Genomic DNA, 14,086 nt, shown 5'->3' with positions numbered 1-14,086 from the left:
GGCAACAAAAGCACGCGACTCCCCCTGGGCAACAAAAGCACGCGACTCCCCCTGGGCAACAAAAGCACGCGACTCCCCCTGGGCAACAAAAGCACGCGACTCCCCCTGGGCAACAAAAGCACGCGACTCCCCCTGGGCAACAAAAGCACGCGACTCCCCCTGGGCAACAAAAGCACGCGACTCCCCCTGGGCAACAAAAGCACGCGACTCCCCCTGGGCAACAAAAGCACGCGACTCCCCCGGGCAACAAAAGCACGCGACTCCCCCTGGGCAACAAAAGCACGCGACTCCCCCTGGGCAACAAAAGCACGCGACTCCCCCTGGGCAACAAAAGCACGCGACTCCCCCTGGGCAACAAAAGCACGCGACTCCCCCTGGGCAACAAAAGCACGCGACTCCCCCTGGGCAACAAAAGCACGCGACTCCCCCTGGGCAACAAAAGCACGCGACTCCCCCTGGGCAACAAAAGCACGCGACTCCCCCTGGGCAACAAAAGCACGCGACTCCCCCTGGGCAACAAAAGCACGCGACTCCCCCTGGGCAACAAAAGCACGCGACTCCCCCTGGGCAACAAAAGCACGCGACTCCCCCTGGGCAACAAAAGCACGCGACTCCCCCTGGGCAACAAAAGCACGCGACTCCCCCAGGGCAACAAAAGCACGCAACTCCCCCAGGGCAACAAAAGCACGCAACTCCCCCAGGGCAACAAAAGCACGCAACTCCCCCTGGGCAACAAAAGCACGCAACTCCCCCTGGGCAACAAAAGCACGCAACTCCCCCTGGGCAACAAAAGCACGCAACTCCCCCTGGGCAACAAAAGCACGCAACTCCCCCTGGGCAACAAAAGCACGCAACTCCCCCTGGGCAACAAAAGCACGCAACTCCCCCTGGGCAACAAAAGCACGCAACTCCCCCTGGGCAACAAAAGCACGCAACTCCCCCTGGGCAACAAAAGCACGCAACTCCCCCTGGGCAACAAAAGCACGCAACTCCCCCTGGGCAACAAAAGCACGCAACTCCCCCTGGGCAACAAAAGCACGCAACTCCCCCTGGGCAACAAAAGCACGCAACTCCCCCTGGGCAACAAAAGCACGCAACTCCCCCTGGGCAACAAAAGCACGCAACTCCCCCATGGCAACAAAAGCACGCAACTCCCCCATGGCAACAAAAGCACGCAACTCCCCCATGGCAACAAAAGCACGCAACTCCCCCTGGGCAACAAAAGCACGCAACTCCCCCATGGCAACAAAAGCACGCAACTCCCCCTGGGCAACAAAAGCACGCAACTCCCCCTGGGCAACAAAAGCACGCAACTCCCCCTGGGCAACAAAAGCACGCAACTCCCCCCTGGGCAAAGAGTATGCAATACCCCCCAGTGGCAACCAGCAAGAAACCCCTTGCAATGAGTATGTAGATAAGCAGCACTTATGTGGCATAATGTGTAATGGGCATTATGGTGTGTGGCATAATATGTAATGGGCATTGCAGTGTGTGGTGGTATAATGTTAAATGGGCATAATTATGGCGCAGTGTCCAAATTTTTTATAGTCATTTTGTTGGTTTCGAATGCAAAATGTGCCCACCCTGCTTGGTGGTCAGCACCCTGCCCTAAAAAACACTAAGCAAGCCACAACAAGTGCTGCATGTCCCCCATCCTGTACGCTAAACACTCAGAGCCACTCAGAGCACTCTTTAAAACAGTTATTGTATGGTGACCACAAGACACACATACACAAATTATTGGGACTTGGAATTAGAATATCTTAAATTGACAATATAAGAAAAAAAAAATGACTGGATGTCCAATATTCCCATCTTTGTGATGTGTAACAAATAATTCATCAACTGCTTAATATTTTAAGTGGTTTTTGGGCAAAAATCCCATATCATTTTGAAATACTTGTACTCCTTACACCATACACCAGTGTTTCCTAAACTCACACTTCAAGCAACCCTAACAATCCACATAAGGATATAATTGATGTTTGCCCATGTGGATGTCTGAGGTACTAATGGTGTCATTAAACCTGGACTGACAAATATTGTGAAACACTACAGAAATACAAGGTCTGTAAAATTGGGAAGGCACTTATTGTGCCCAATATACCATATCCACCACCTAAAGAAGCAGATAAACAGGTAACTGCGCTATAGACCAGGTGTAACTACAATAAGTAATTTTTTGATAAAACATCAATTCAAACACAATATCTAAGTAATTGGTAGCATAGTGCAAATAGCAATATAGTCTCCCAACTTGTACTGAGTCCGATTATGTATCACCAGTGTCCGTATCTATAATGTCCCAGATTCATTAATCCGGTTTTGTAATCTCAGGGTATGTTTGTAAGGATCTCCTTTTTGAAGTGCGGCAATTTGGATTGCAGGTAGCGCGCCCTTTCTCCTTGGGGATGGCGTCCAAATTGAGGTGTAGATTTTTTTAGCACCTTGTCATTAAGACATATTGGCAATATGGGCATATGTGTAGCTTTTTCAAAGAAAAACATATCAAAGAAAATAAGCTACATATGTAGTGAAACGTATTAGGGCTGCCAATCGCTTCTGGACCACCTATTATCCAACTGATGTCCGGACCAGTCATGTTTTTCTCCCTGATATACAGATACCTGTATTAGGATCATCCTCTGAACTGTGAGTTCACATTCTCCTTGACTCTATCACTGGGACAACAGGCTTTGAGCAAGTTCATATTGCCAATATGTCTTAACGACAAGGTGCTAAAAAATGTACTCCCCAATTGCGGCGCCAGCCCCAAGGAGGAAGGATGCGCTACCTCCAATCCCTCATGGCACCTACTCCATTTCTATATATGTAGATGAAAAGGAGTTCCCTTGTCTCAAGACTGGGCGCCCCCAGATAGTCTGCAAACAGCAAGGGTAGAAAGTACTAAACCCCACATCAGTGTTCCAAAAAAATATTGACAAGATTAGGAACTTGAGTGGAATATTTAAGATTACTGATTTGCATACTTAATAATTAATATATAATTAGGTATAGGTGACATTACGAAAAGAAATTCCACTTATCCACTACTCTTTCTGTAAAGTAATTCTTCCTCAAATTTCCCCTGAATCTTCCTCCCTCTAGTTTCAGTGCATGTCCTCGTGTTCTGTTGCTCCTCTTCCTGTGAAGAATGTCTCCCACCTGTACCTTGTTAAAACCATTGATATATTTCAAAGTTTCTATCATGTCCCCCCTTTCCCTTCTCTGCTCCAAAGTATACATATTAAGATCTTTTAGTCTTTCCTGGACAACAGCTGTCTGAGATTAACAAGGGGGGAGGCTGAACAGGTACCTTAATGAGGGCAAGGTGCCCAATCACAAGCCGCTATGAGTAGTGTTAACGCAAAACAAGGTACCCTCACACTGTCACGAATGGAAAGGAAAGATTAGGCAAATGCTATCTGAGCGCTAATATTCTTATGTCACCAACAGCATTGGTCACTGTACTCTGCTATAATAGTCTCCTTTAAATGTTTTTCTCACATGTTCAGGAATGCCATCCCTCAAAAGAGTTACCAGAAGAGGGCATATAGTAAAGTACAATTTAATCAACTAATATCATTACATAAAATTACATAACATTACATAAAACACAATGGTGTTTGGAATTTTGACAACAAGCTGAGTGTAAAACTTTAGACCTTAAAAAAGACCCTGGAATATTGTAGAAATGCGTTGGTAATCAGAGGATCATGGAGGTTCTTTGAATTGAAGAGCATTTTAACTGGGACACTAGCGTGTAGCAGTAAAAGAACAGCACTGCCATATACCATGTTAAAAAAACGCTTCAGTACTGCCTTATGTCAGTTTCTCCTAACAGCCAGGGTGAAGAAGTTCGAGAATTTAATTAATTACACGGGTCCTTTTTCTGTGTGAATTGGTCGATCGGAATTTTAAACTCCGGGTCTCCAACCCTGCAAATGACCAGGGTCAGAGACCCGGAGTTTAAGATTTGGTTTGACTCTTTCACACAGGTAAATACCCTGTGCAATAGAGCAAATCTCCGGGTCTCCGGGATTTGTTCTCCTGTGCGAGCAGCCAAATAACCCGGTGATTCAATAAATTGCCAGGTTATTCGGCCGCCGCTGTGTTAAAGTGTTAGAAGAAACTTTTGATCTAGGAGTACAGTGAAAAAAAAATGCTGATTCTCTACAGTGGCATGATTCAAATAATCTTGGGAACTACTTGTCTAACTACAGTTTGGTGTATATCAGAACTATTAGGTGGAACTATAAGTCTTACCTTGTATTACAAATGCTGTGAGAGAGATTTAGAGAAATTGGATTATCCGCAGGAAAATTATTTTGTGTCATGTTTTCTCCTACACAAACAAAAAAACAAGTTGTTCAATCAGATAAGGGCCATTATTGAGCAAATGTCTATTTGCAGTTATATAAGAATTTACAGCTACTCTATGCAACAACACACAAATAGCACAGCAAGAATATATATATATATATATATATATATATTTTTAAGGTATAGGGGGTTATTCAATCTGGGATTCCAACCTTCAGAGCATCCCGACAGTCGGAAGCCCAGGCTGTTTTCGGTCAACTCTGCAACTCAACAGCGGGCATGTTCAGGATGTTCAGTGTCAGAAAGTCAGAGTACTGTCGAAAACATGGCCGTTTTCATAAAAAAAAAAACAGTAAAAGAGATGTCCCCTCAGGGACAAACAGGCGCTGGTATTGGTTCAGATTCCAGCTGCTGTGCTGAAGTGGGGTAGTTAGTCCCACGAACAAGAAAAGAAAGAACGTGGTGGCACAGCGCTGATTTGAGGAGGTATGATCACCATGGGCTATAAAAAGAAGTTTTAATTATAAAAAACAAACATAAAGTAAATAAATTGACATTCACAAGAACTTGTTTTAAAATCAAAATCGTAAAATCTCACTGTCAGGATGGATGATGGAGCCACCCGGGCTCAGGGCTTGGGTTTTGGTCCAATTGGTAAGTGAACTTTACCATGGGCGATGTTTACAGTTCCACTGCTTGGAATGGTAGCGAATTGGGGAAGGATGTTATGTCCACTCAATTAGGGGGTGTCCAAATGGAAAGCCGCAAGGGATTTCGGTGGATTGGAGGTGGGATAATTGGAGATCCAATGGTGGCCTGAAGAGCCTGAGGCCGGTAGGACAGTGAATGATGGGGCAAATGGATCCCGTGGGATGACCTCTTTTGGGTGACTATGATGGTAATTCACCTGGAAAAGTCGGGAAGTCGGTTCTTTGGAGGGATGGCAGTGGTCCTCAGGATGGTGTCTGAGGGGACTTGACTGGAACAGGTGGCTGGGATGTGTGAGCAGCACCTGGAGACTAATCTCTGTTAGTGGTCCCGTGCTTGTAGACTCAGAGAGGAGGAGTCTCGACAGGTGGCTGAAGATGGTGAGCTCACCTGGAGATGGATCTCTGTTGTGGCGTCCCTAACTTGATGTGGTGTTCCTATGGATGGATCTCCAAAACGGCACTGAATGGAAGTGGTGGGTGGTAGAGGTGGCTAAGGTCCAATCCTGGGAGTGAGGGGGTCACAACCTAAAGCGTTTCACCAGTTCAACTGGCTTTATCAAAGGAGATAAAGCTAGTTGAACTGGTGAAACAGTAAAATGCACTTACTAGGGGGGGCGTGGCCTGGACGTCTATTGAGTAGGCAGCAGATCTCCTGAGCTCCCTCCATAAATCCTTTAAAAAATCCTGTTCTGCCGACACGGAAGACCTTGGCCCCTGCTAAAGCTGTGGGATATCCCACATACAGTTCTGCACCTCCGCTGCCGGATCTCCTTGACTGTCTGTCTGCTGGACTGGAGGTGGAGGAGACCGCGGCCTGCAAACACGCTGAGCGCCGGGTGCCGCCGTTAATATCCTGCGTCCCTGAGGTATCGTGTGACACTGCCGCTGCCCCTCCGGGTGTTGCAGCGGGCGGGAGTGACGGGTGCCGGCAGTTCCCTGTTCACTGAGCGGAGTGAGTGGGAAGCGCTCCCGTAAAGGTAGCGCTGCCGCGGGCCGCGCAGGGAGAGCCGGCGCCATCTTGCCCGCGCGATCCCGGGGCTGTGGCATTTGCGGTACATTTCTCCTGTGCTTAGCTGAAGTTGATGCCCTGGGCTTCTAAATTCACACCCTGTACTATATCTGAGGGCGGCTGCTCGGTGACTCCTGTTCTTACTGTGGGAGACTGCTGTGTGCACGGCCATCCTCTTGTGCCACTGGTTACCTGGCTGGGCGCATTGGATTAAGGTGCTCTCTCAGATACCCTGTATATCCTTGCTACCTCACATATTACTATATACTAGGCTGTGTGCTAGCCACAGCCATCTCATTGCCGAATATCTGTTGCTGTATGCTGGGATTCCCCCTGTATGGTGATATCTCTCCCTTGCATTACTACCTGTACTATGGCCTCGTCTCTGCAGCAAATACTGCAGGCTATCCATGCCTCCACTCACAGACTCCTCCACGAATTGGATACACTCTCCTGCTCTTATAATCCAGAGACAGGTGATGGAGAGATTACAGATGCTGGACCTGTATGCTATGACCTGGTAGCCTATTCAAATCCTGCTCCTGCACAGTCCAAGTCACCCTTCTTCTTGTGTACCCCTGAGCACTTTGACAAACATGTCATGGAAGCTGTACATATTTGTCCTATGCCTGAAACATACTCAACTACATCAGCTTCACAGATATCTACAATTGCACCTTCCTTTATCTCTATGTCAAGTGGGGATGGGAATACTGAGCCCTTTGGTGGCTATACCACGACATCTGATAATCCGGATCCTGCGTACCCGGCTGGAGTGCCTCTATTCTCTGCCAATAAGATACCTATAGATGGAAGTGAGGTCAATACATTTACTATCTGTTGCCCTATCCTCCTTCTGCATCTCGAATCTGCACCCACTCTGGACCTGTCCACACCCTTGATACTGCCTACAGCAAAGGTCTATTATCGTAACATGCCTGGCTACAGTGGGACCACCGTGTATTCACCAAATATCCCCAAACTGCGTCCATTGCTGTCTAGCTATTCTGACAGTACCGTTGACTACCCTAAGGTATTCTGGGACGGTTGAAAACGACACTGGTTTAATACCCTGGCATGTTGTTGCAAGGTGGCCAGACTAATACCATAAATACCTATTACTTGTATTTGTTTCTCTTTGAATGTTAATGTTCATGTACACTAAGTTGTCCTGTCTATTTTTTTTTTTTTATATATAATCTCTAATTAGTGATCCTGCGTGCTATACACCATATATGGCAGGTGTAAAATCGTCAGTTATGTTGGCGGGGAAACTGAATTTTGATGTAACTCCATTCGAGGTCTAAGTCCACTGCCCCTGATATATCCTCTCTACAATATCCTGACTATAGGGGAGGGGGGGAGGGGGGGGGGGGGGGGGGGGAGGGGGGAAGTTTGATAGTTTAGTATAGTCTAGGGTGGGCACAGGGGTAGTTAATGGGATCCAAGTACGCCTCAGTTGGGGGTGGGTTGTACAGGGTGGGGGGTTGTATGGGAGGTTTGCTTTGGGCTTTTGGGTGGTTTACTTTATTAGATTAGTGGGTTTAGGATAGAGCTCCCGACAGATGACTATTTCCTGATTTCTCTTGCTCCTATGGGGTTGTAATGTCATTTTAATCATAATCCTGTACATGTGCTTTTGTATCTCCTGTTGAGGTGTGGGCCCGGATGGCGCCTTCAGGCCGACACACCTCGCGTATAGAGGTAAATGGAACAGATACAACCCAATTTCATTTTCTGTATACATTAGCCGATGTCAATTCAAGATACTGCTTATACCTATATGCTATTTGACTATTTTGTCTCTGTCGAGGAACTGTTTATATGTTTCGTTTGAAAAAGCTCAATAAAAAACACTGAATTTAAAAAAAAAAAAATGCACTTACTAATTGGACCAAAACCCAAGCCCTGAGCCTGGGTGGCTCCATCATCCATCCTGACAGTGAGATTTTACGATTTTGATTTTATACCAAGTTCTTGTGAATGTCAATTTATTTACTTTATGTTTGTTTTTTTATAATTAAAACTTTTTTTTATATCCCATGGTGATCATTCCTCCTCAAATCAGCGCTGTGCCACCACGTTCTTTGTTTTCATAACAAACTCTCGGTCGGGATTGAATACCTTAACTGATGATATTTCTCCTGTCGGAAATAATGCCAGGGAATGAATACCCCCCTAACTATGGACCCCATCACATCATAAGTTCAAATAGCCAAAGTAACAACTTCCAGAAAGCAACTGCTCAACCACATCACTAAGCCACCATTTTATAATTTTGTCAATTACTTAAAGCTCATCCGGGCAGATCTGATATTTCAACTGTCCAAGTTCTGAAGGACTCTTCTAGAACAAGGTTAAGGAGATCTTTGTATATGGTTACCATCATTATATAGACAGAATTCCTGATCATTAACCACTTACTTGGTGGAAAGTAAAGCCGGTTAGGGAGGGCATTCTTTTTATCGCCATCAGAACTGCTGGTGCTGCTCCAGCTTCCCCAGCTCCCACGGCTAGCACGGACACTGCCACGGGAGCTGCCACACTCTGAACTGGAGTCAGAAGAAAACTTCTCGACCGATTTCTTTTTTACAATTTGAGTGCATTCTGTAATATGACAATGAATGAGATACTATGTTAATGTACTGTATATTATTAGACAAATTAACTTATTTATATGATAATTTTAAGTAAAAGCCAAGCAAAGCCAAACCAAAATGTTATACCGTATGTTTTAACAGAGTATGTAAATATAAAATATACCTCTATCCCCACGTGGTGGTATTCTCCCTGTTTTCTGTTCCCCTCTGCAAACATCCCCATTTGTTAAAGGATTCCATACTTTTCCCCTGTTTGGTGTTCTTAATGTTGGTCGGTCACCATCCTGGTAATTCTGTTTCAAAGCATTTTGTTCTGTAACTCTAGAATCAGAGATTAAAAAAAAAAAAAAGAAAATAAAGATTGATGCTAATTTGCAAGAGATGTATGTCTATTTCTGCCTTCTCATATCCTAAAACCTTAGTTCCAATTCATTGCCCCCTCCAACCACAACAAATCTATTTCAATCTATTATTGTAATATTCCACTGAGATTTGTAGCTCAGGTTTACTGACAGAATACTTAGATGCAAAGGAAGACATTGCCAGCAAAGCTGCTATAGTATCCTATGAAGACATTGCAATCCAGGAATCCAGAGAGAATGCACATCGGTCACTCCAGCGGACCTCAGGACTTTGGGACGCTGTCTGTGTGACTTTGGAGAGCGATACCGGGAGGACGTGGAACAGTGACTGGTGATTTGCCCCGGGACTTATCACATGCGCTATACGAACTGGCTAACAGTTCCACCAACTCCGGTAATTTCTCTGCCTTTAAAGACACTCGGAGGCTCCCTTACATGGAGAAAATTTCTTCTAATGTTTTTTAACTGTGCATAAAATTTGTCTGTTTGTATATATCTGGAGATCCAAGTGAGTTCTGCCAGAATTTATACCCTGTATATTAAAAATGTTGTACTTAACTGTACTTCACTATATCCACATTCTTTCCCGCATGGTATCACCCACCTAAAAACGACGGGGGGATCCGATAAGATTTGAACACATCAGCGCCTGATTTAAATTATGTATACCTTCTTTTTGCATGTCATAATACTAGTTTGGCAGGTGGAACAATAAAAATAATGTAATAAAAAAAGACCATATCTAAACCACCAAGTCGAACATACACTTTAAACACATTTGCGATAGACACAAATATAGCTGAACATAAATAAGGCTATTTAATGCTTACAAAATGAGTTTCATTATTAGTTAGAACGGGCTTTAACCCATGAGCTGAAGGAAAGTGTGGTGAGCAACTATGTGAGCGCCGAGAGCGGTACTCACCTTGCAGGAAATACGCTGTTCTTCTTATTCTTCCTGGCACAACCTCGATTTTTACTCCAATTTAAACTTGGGAAAATGCCATCTCTCTTCTCTACCGGGCTCTTTCTTCGAAACAGCTCTTCGCGCTGAAAGACACATCATCACAAATAAATCATTGCCCAATCAAGTATTCACCGGTAAGACTCTACAGCAGAAACAGCTCAATTATTGTACCGCAATTGTCTATGTTTTATACAAGACCCTGAGGAACCAATAAAATATAATTACATCTACACATTTAATGGGTTTTAATGTTTAATTGTTTGGTTTTTAAACCAAAATCTGGCTGCGGTAGAGAACAAACAATTGATAGACTGAAAAAGCTACATATCATGTAGATATGTGTATTACATATCAACCTCTGTATAACAATGCATGAGCATTTTCCAAGTTCATTTGTATAGATTCTCTATCCACAATTTCCATGAAGGTATCACTGTCAACACTATTCATGTACAGATGTCATTACACTGCATGCTGGCTCCTTGTGTACTTCTCAGCCTGTTTCATTATGAGTAAACCACATGGGAGCTAAGTCACAGATCAGCGATGGGGAAAGGGGCAGTAATAAATAAAGCGTTAGAGACAATGAGATGTCTGATGGGAAGAAGGCTGCTGATTGGCGTATAAATATTTACAAGTGCTTCTAATTGAATGAATGTGTGACTATTAAGATAACTATAGGCCTTATTTACCACAACTATAAGAATTATGAACCATATTGTGGGTACCAGCATGACAGACTGATCGGGCAGTTGCTAACACTGGAATTAATTTCTAGGGATACTTTGCAGATGGACCTAGTGCAGCGGTTCCCAACTTGGGTCCTTAAGTACCCCCAACAGATTAAGCTTTCCAGGTCACTCGGTAGGTGCACAGGTGAACTCATTTACTGACATATTTTAAAAGCTAATTTTTTCACTTGGAATTCTGTATTGAGACCTGGAACTGGTGAACTGTTGGGGTACTTAAGGACCGACATTAGGAACCACTAGCCTAGCGCATCCAAGAACATCACCCATGACAAACCCTGCTTTTACACTGCCATAAATATCTCAGGTTATTGCACATGAACGTGCAGCAACCTGGGATATTGTGCAGTGTAAATGCACCCAGTTGAAATTGCCTGGTTTAGGCGACCCGGCATTTCAACTCTGGTAACAAGCAGGGTTTAACACTGATTCAATGTGACCCAGGACCCATTCACAGCAATGAAAGTATTGACACTGAGAGATGATCTCCAAGCACTGGATCAGGACTCGCCTTTCATGTCATCATGCACACGGCATTATGCGGGGAATAGACACCAGGGTAGGCGTCAGAAGCCGGGTTGCACCCAGGTACAAAATTCATGGTGCAACCTGGCTAATCCAAGTAAAAGTCATATAAGGAGTGTACGAGTGGCATGCAAGCCAGATCCAGGTTCAGTAAATGGGGCTGACCCAGGAATAACATGGGTCCAAGCTAGTGTAAACTTCCAAGAAAAAAGAAAAAGACTTACTGGTGCACTCTGTAAGGTTATCTGTTCCGGACTCCAATGAAAAATCATTAAAAATGTACTTTTATTATAATTCCCATGAAATTCCCATTAAATTGGGTATGATCTTCAATATTTTACCTTTCAAATTCACGCATCTGACATCTTTAGAAGTAATGGTCAGGTTTTCTATTCAAATGGGGTTTTTTTAGACGCCTAATCTGCTGTAGTGGTCTTATTTATCACGCCCATTTAATCCCCTCTTTTAATCTCACGCCCATTTTATCCCTTTTTTTTATATCACGGATTGCATATATTTTATTTGCGTGCCATTTTATTCATTATTTTATTCCCTCTTTTGTTCCACCCTGTTTTACCCTGCCCTCTGCCCAGTCATACAAGTTTGTCTCCATTATAAGAGCGCCCCTCACCCTGTTAAGCAGACGCCATTTAATTTGCACGGTCCTCGCCCAACTACACCCTGATGTGTCCTGCACGGTGATTCTGAAAATCAGATGTGCGAGCAGGCGGATGCCACATTCAGGGAACTGCTGAGGAAGACGAAGAGCAGAGGATGTGTGCTGCAGCCTGCCGCCCACAGGAGAGAAGACGAGCCGCTGCGCTGTGCAGGGAGCCAGCAGCCGCTGACCCACCAGGGTGATCCATCTGACACACACACACACACACACTTGGGAGAATTGTATGTGAAGGAGATAGGGGGGGTTGATGACCCATACGCGTTTTGCCGGTGTGCTTACACTCTATGAGGGGGGATGTGTGCCTATACTCTATGAGGGGGGATGTGTGCCTATACTCTATGAGGGGGGATGTGTGCCTATACTCTATGAGAGGGGATGTGTGCCTATACTCTATGAGGGGGGATGTGTGCCTATACTCTATGAGGGGGGATGTGTGCCTATACTCTATGGGCGGATGTGTGCCTATACTATATTGCAAAGGTTCTTAAACTTGGTGCGGTACTTGTTTCGGGCTTTTTTACAGCTTTCCCGACAATTAAAAAATCGGGTCCATCGCATGCCATTATAATGGCATGCGATGCGACCAATGCAATGGACCCGATTTTACATAGGAAACAATGGCCCCCATACCCGATTTTTTGATTGTATACCCACCCTGATGGGTAATTTGTATGTCAAATGGCCCCCCCCCCCCCCCCCCCAATCCCATGATGAATGGCAACCCGAAGCGCAGCAAGCCCGCGCGGGGCGGCGGTACGCGTCCTCCGACCTTTTCATACCCCCACTATCCACATCGTGGAGTTGATTTTATATAGTGTGGCCACACTATATAAAATCAACTCCACGCCGACGTGGATAGAGGGGGTATGAAAAGGTCGGAGGACGCGTACCGTCGCGCTTCGGGTTGCCGTTCATTGTGGGGTGGCGTTAACAATGGGGGGGGGGGGGGGGGGTGTTATGCATTTGACTTATAATTTACCATTAGGGTGGGTATACAAATAAAAAGGGTGTCTGGGCGCATTTAACATTGGTTACAATGTAAAAATCGGGTCGGTCAGGTCAATCGCATTCGATTTGGTTGTATGCGATGGACCCGATTTTTGCGACCCGATTTCATACAATTAAAATCGGTGGCGACGTGCTAGGAAACAAGTACCCTTGGTTCTCAGGACCCCTAGCAGTGCATGTTTTCCAGGTCTCCTCACAGAATCACAAGTAAGATAATTAGCTCCACCTGTGGATCTTTTAAAATGTGTCAATGAGTAATGAGTGCACCTGCTGGGTGACCTGGAAAATGTGAGGTGTGTGGGGTCCTGGGGACCGAGTTTGAGAACCCCTGCTCAATTGCATTTTATTATGTTTAAAGTTTATCCTTAACCCCTTATTAAAAAAAAAAAAGGAAATCTCATTAAATAAGCCATTCATTTTTTAACAAAAATTAAAAAAATAACACTTATCACCACCTGACACCCAGGTGAATAAAATGACAAAAAATTTATCAAGTTCAAATGACTATTAAAAAGGCGTGAAACTTATCACCAAACATTTGAATACGAAGCCCATTGAAAATGACTGTGAAATAAAAGATGTTAAAAAACTGTCAACTTTTAAAAGACGGGGAAGAATCAAAAAGCAAACTAATATCACAACATATAAAAGTTGTGAAAAAAAAAAGGGAGAAAAGGCGTGACAAAAAGAACAGACCAACATTAGAATACCCCCGAAATCTACATCAAATGTTAGGAAGTTGATTAGATGTATGCTTTCACTTACAGCACAGGTAGCCAAACTGGTCCTCACAATCTACCAACAATTCATATTCTCCAGACCACCTGTGGATCTGTAGAATGTGTCAGTAAGGAATGAATGCAACATGGACAGTGTAATGGTTAGCATTGCTGCCTCACAGCGCTGAGGTCATGGGTTAGAGTCCTGTGCGGAGTTTGTATATTTTCCCTTTGCCTGCGTGGGTTTCCTCCAGGTACTTCGGTTTCCTTCCACAATCCAAAAATATAATGGTAGATTAATTGGCTTCCAAAAAAATTATACCATGAGTAAATGTATGTGTACATATGATAGGGAATATAGATTGCAAGCTTGCAGGGACTGATGTGAATGTTCAAATATTCTCTGTAAAGTGCGGAATGTGTGTGCATTATATA

At 44.4% G+C, this 14,086-nt stretch overlaps 1 protein-coding gene across 2 annotated transcripts in view; it reads right to left on the bottom strand.

The window, feature by feature from the left end:
- Positions 1 to 14,086, bottom strand: part of TMEM131L (transmembrane 131 like) — a 132,439-nt gene that overhangs the window by 44,323 nt on the left and 74,030 nt on the right. For both annotated transcript variants that reach the window (XM_083171894.1, XM_083171903.1), the window contains exons 27-30: positions 9,930 to 10,054; positions 8,806 to 8,963; positions 8,467 to 8,649; positions 4,267 to 4,345 (exon numbers count right to left, since the gene is read on the bottom strand). In XM_083171894.1, coding sequence (XP_083028020.1) covers positions 4,267 to 4,345; positions 8,467 to 8,649; positions 8,806 to 8,963; positions 9,930 to 10,054 — 545 coding nt within the window. The remainder of the gene's footprint in view (positions 1 to 4,266; positions 4,346 to 8,466; positions 8,650 to 8,805; positions 8,964 to 9,929; positions 10,055 to 14,086) is intronic.

The sequence above is a fragment of the Crinia signifera genome, chromosome 1 (genome assembly GCF_055691185.1).
Source record: "Crinia signifera chromosome 1, ASM5569118v1, whole genome shotgun sequence".
NCBI lineage: Eukaryota > Metazoa > Chordata > Amphibia > Anura > Myobatrachidae > Crinia > Crinia signifera.
Note: the sequence above shows the minus strand (reverse complement) of the source record. Positions and strands in the feature narration are given on the sequence as shown.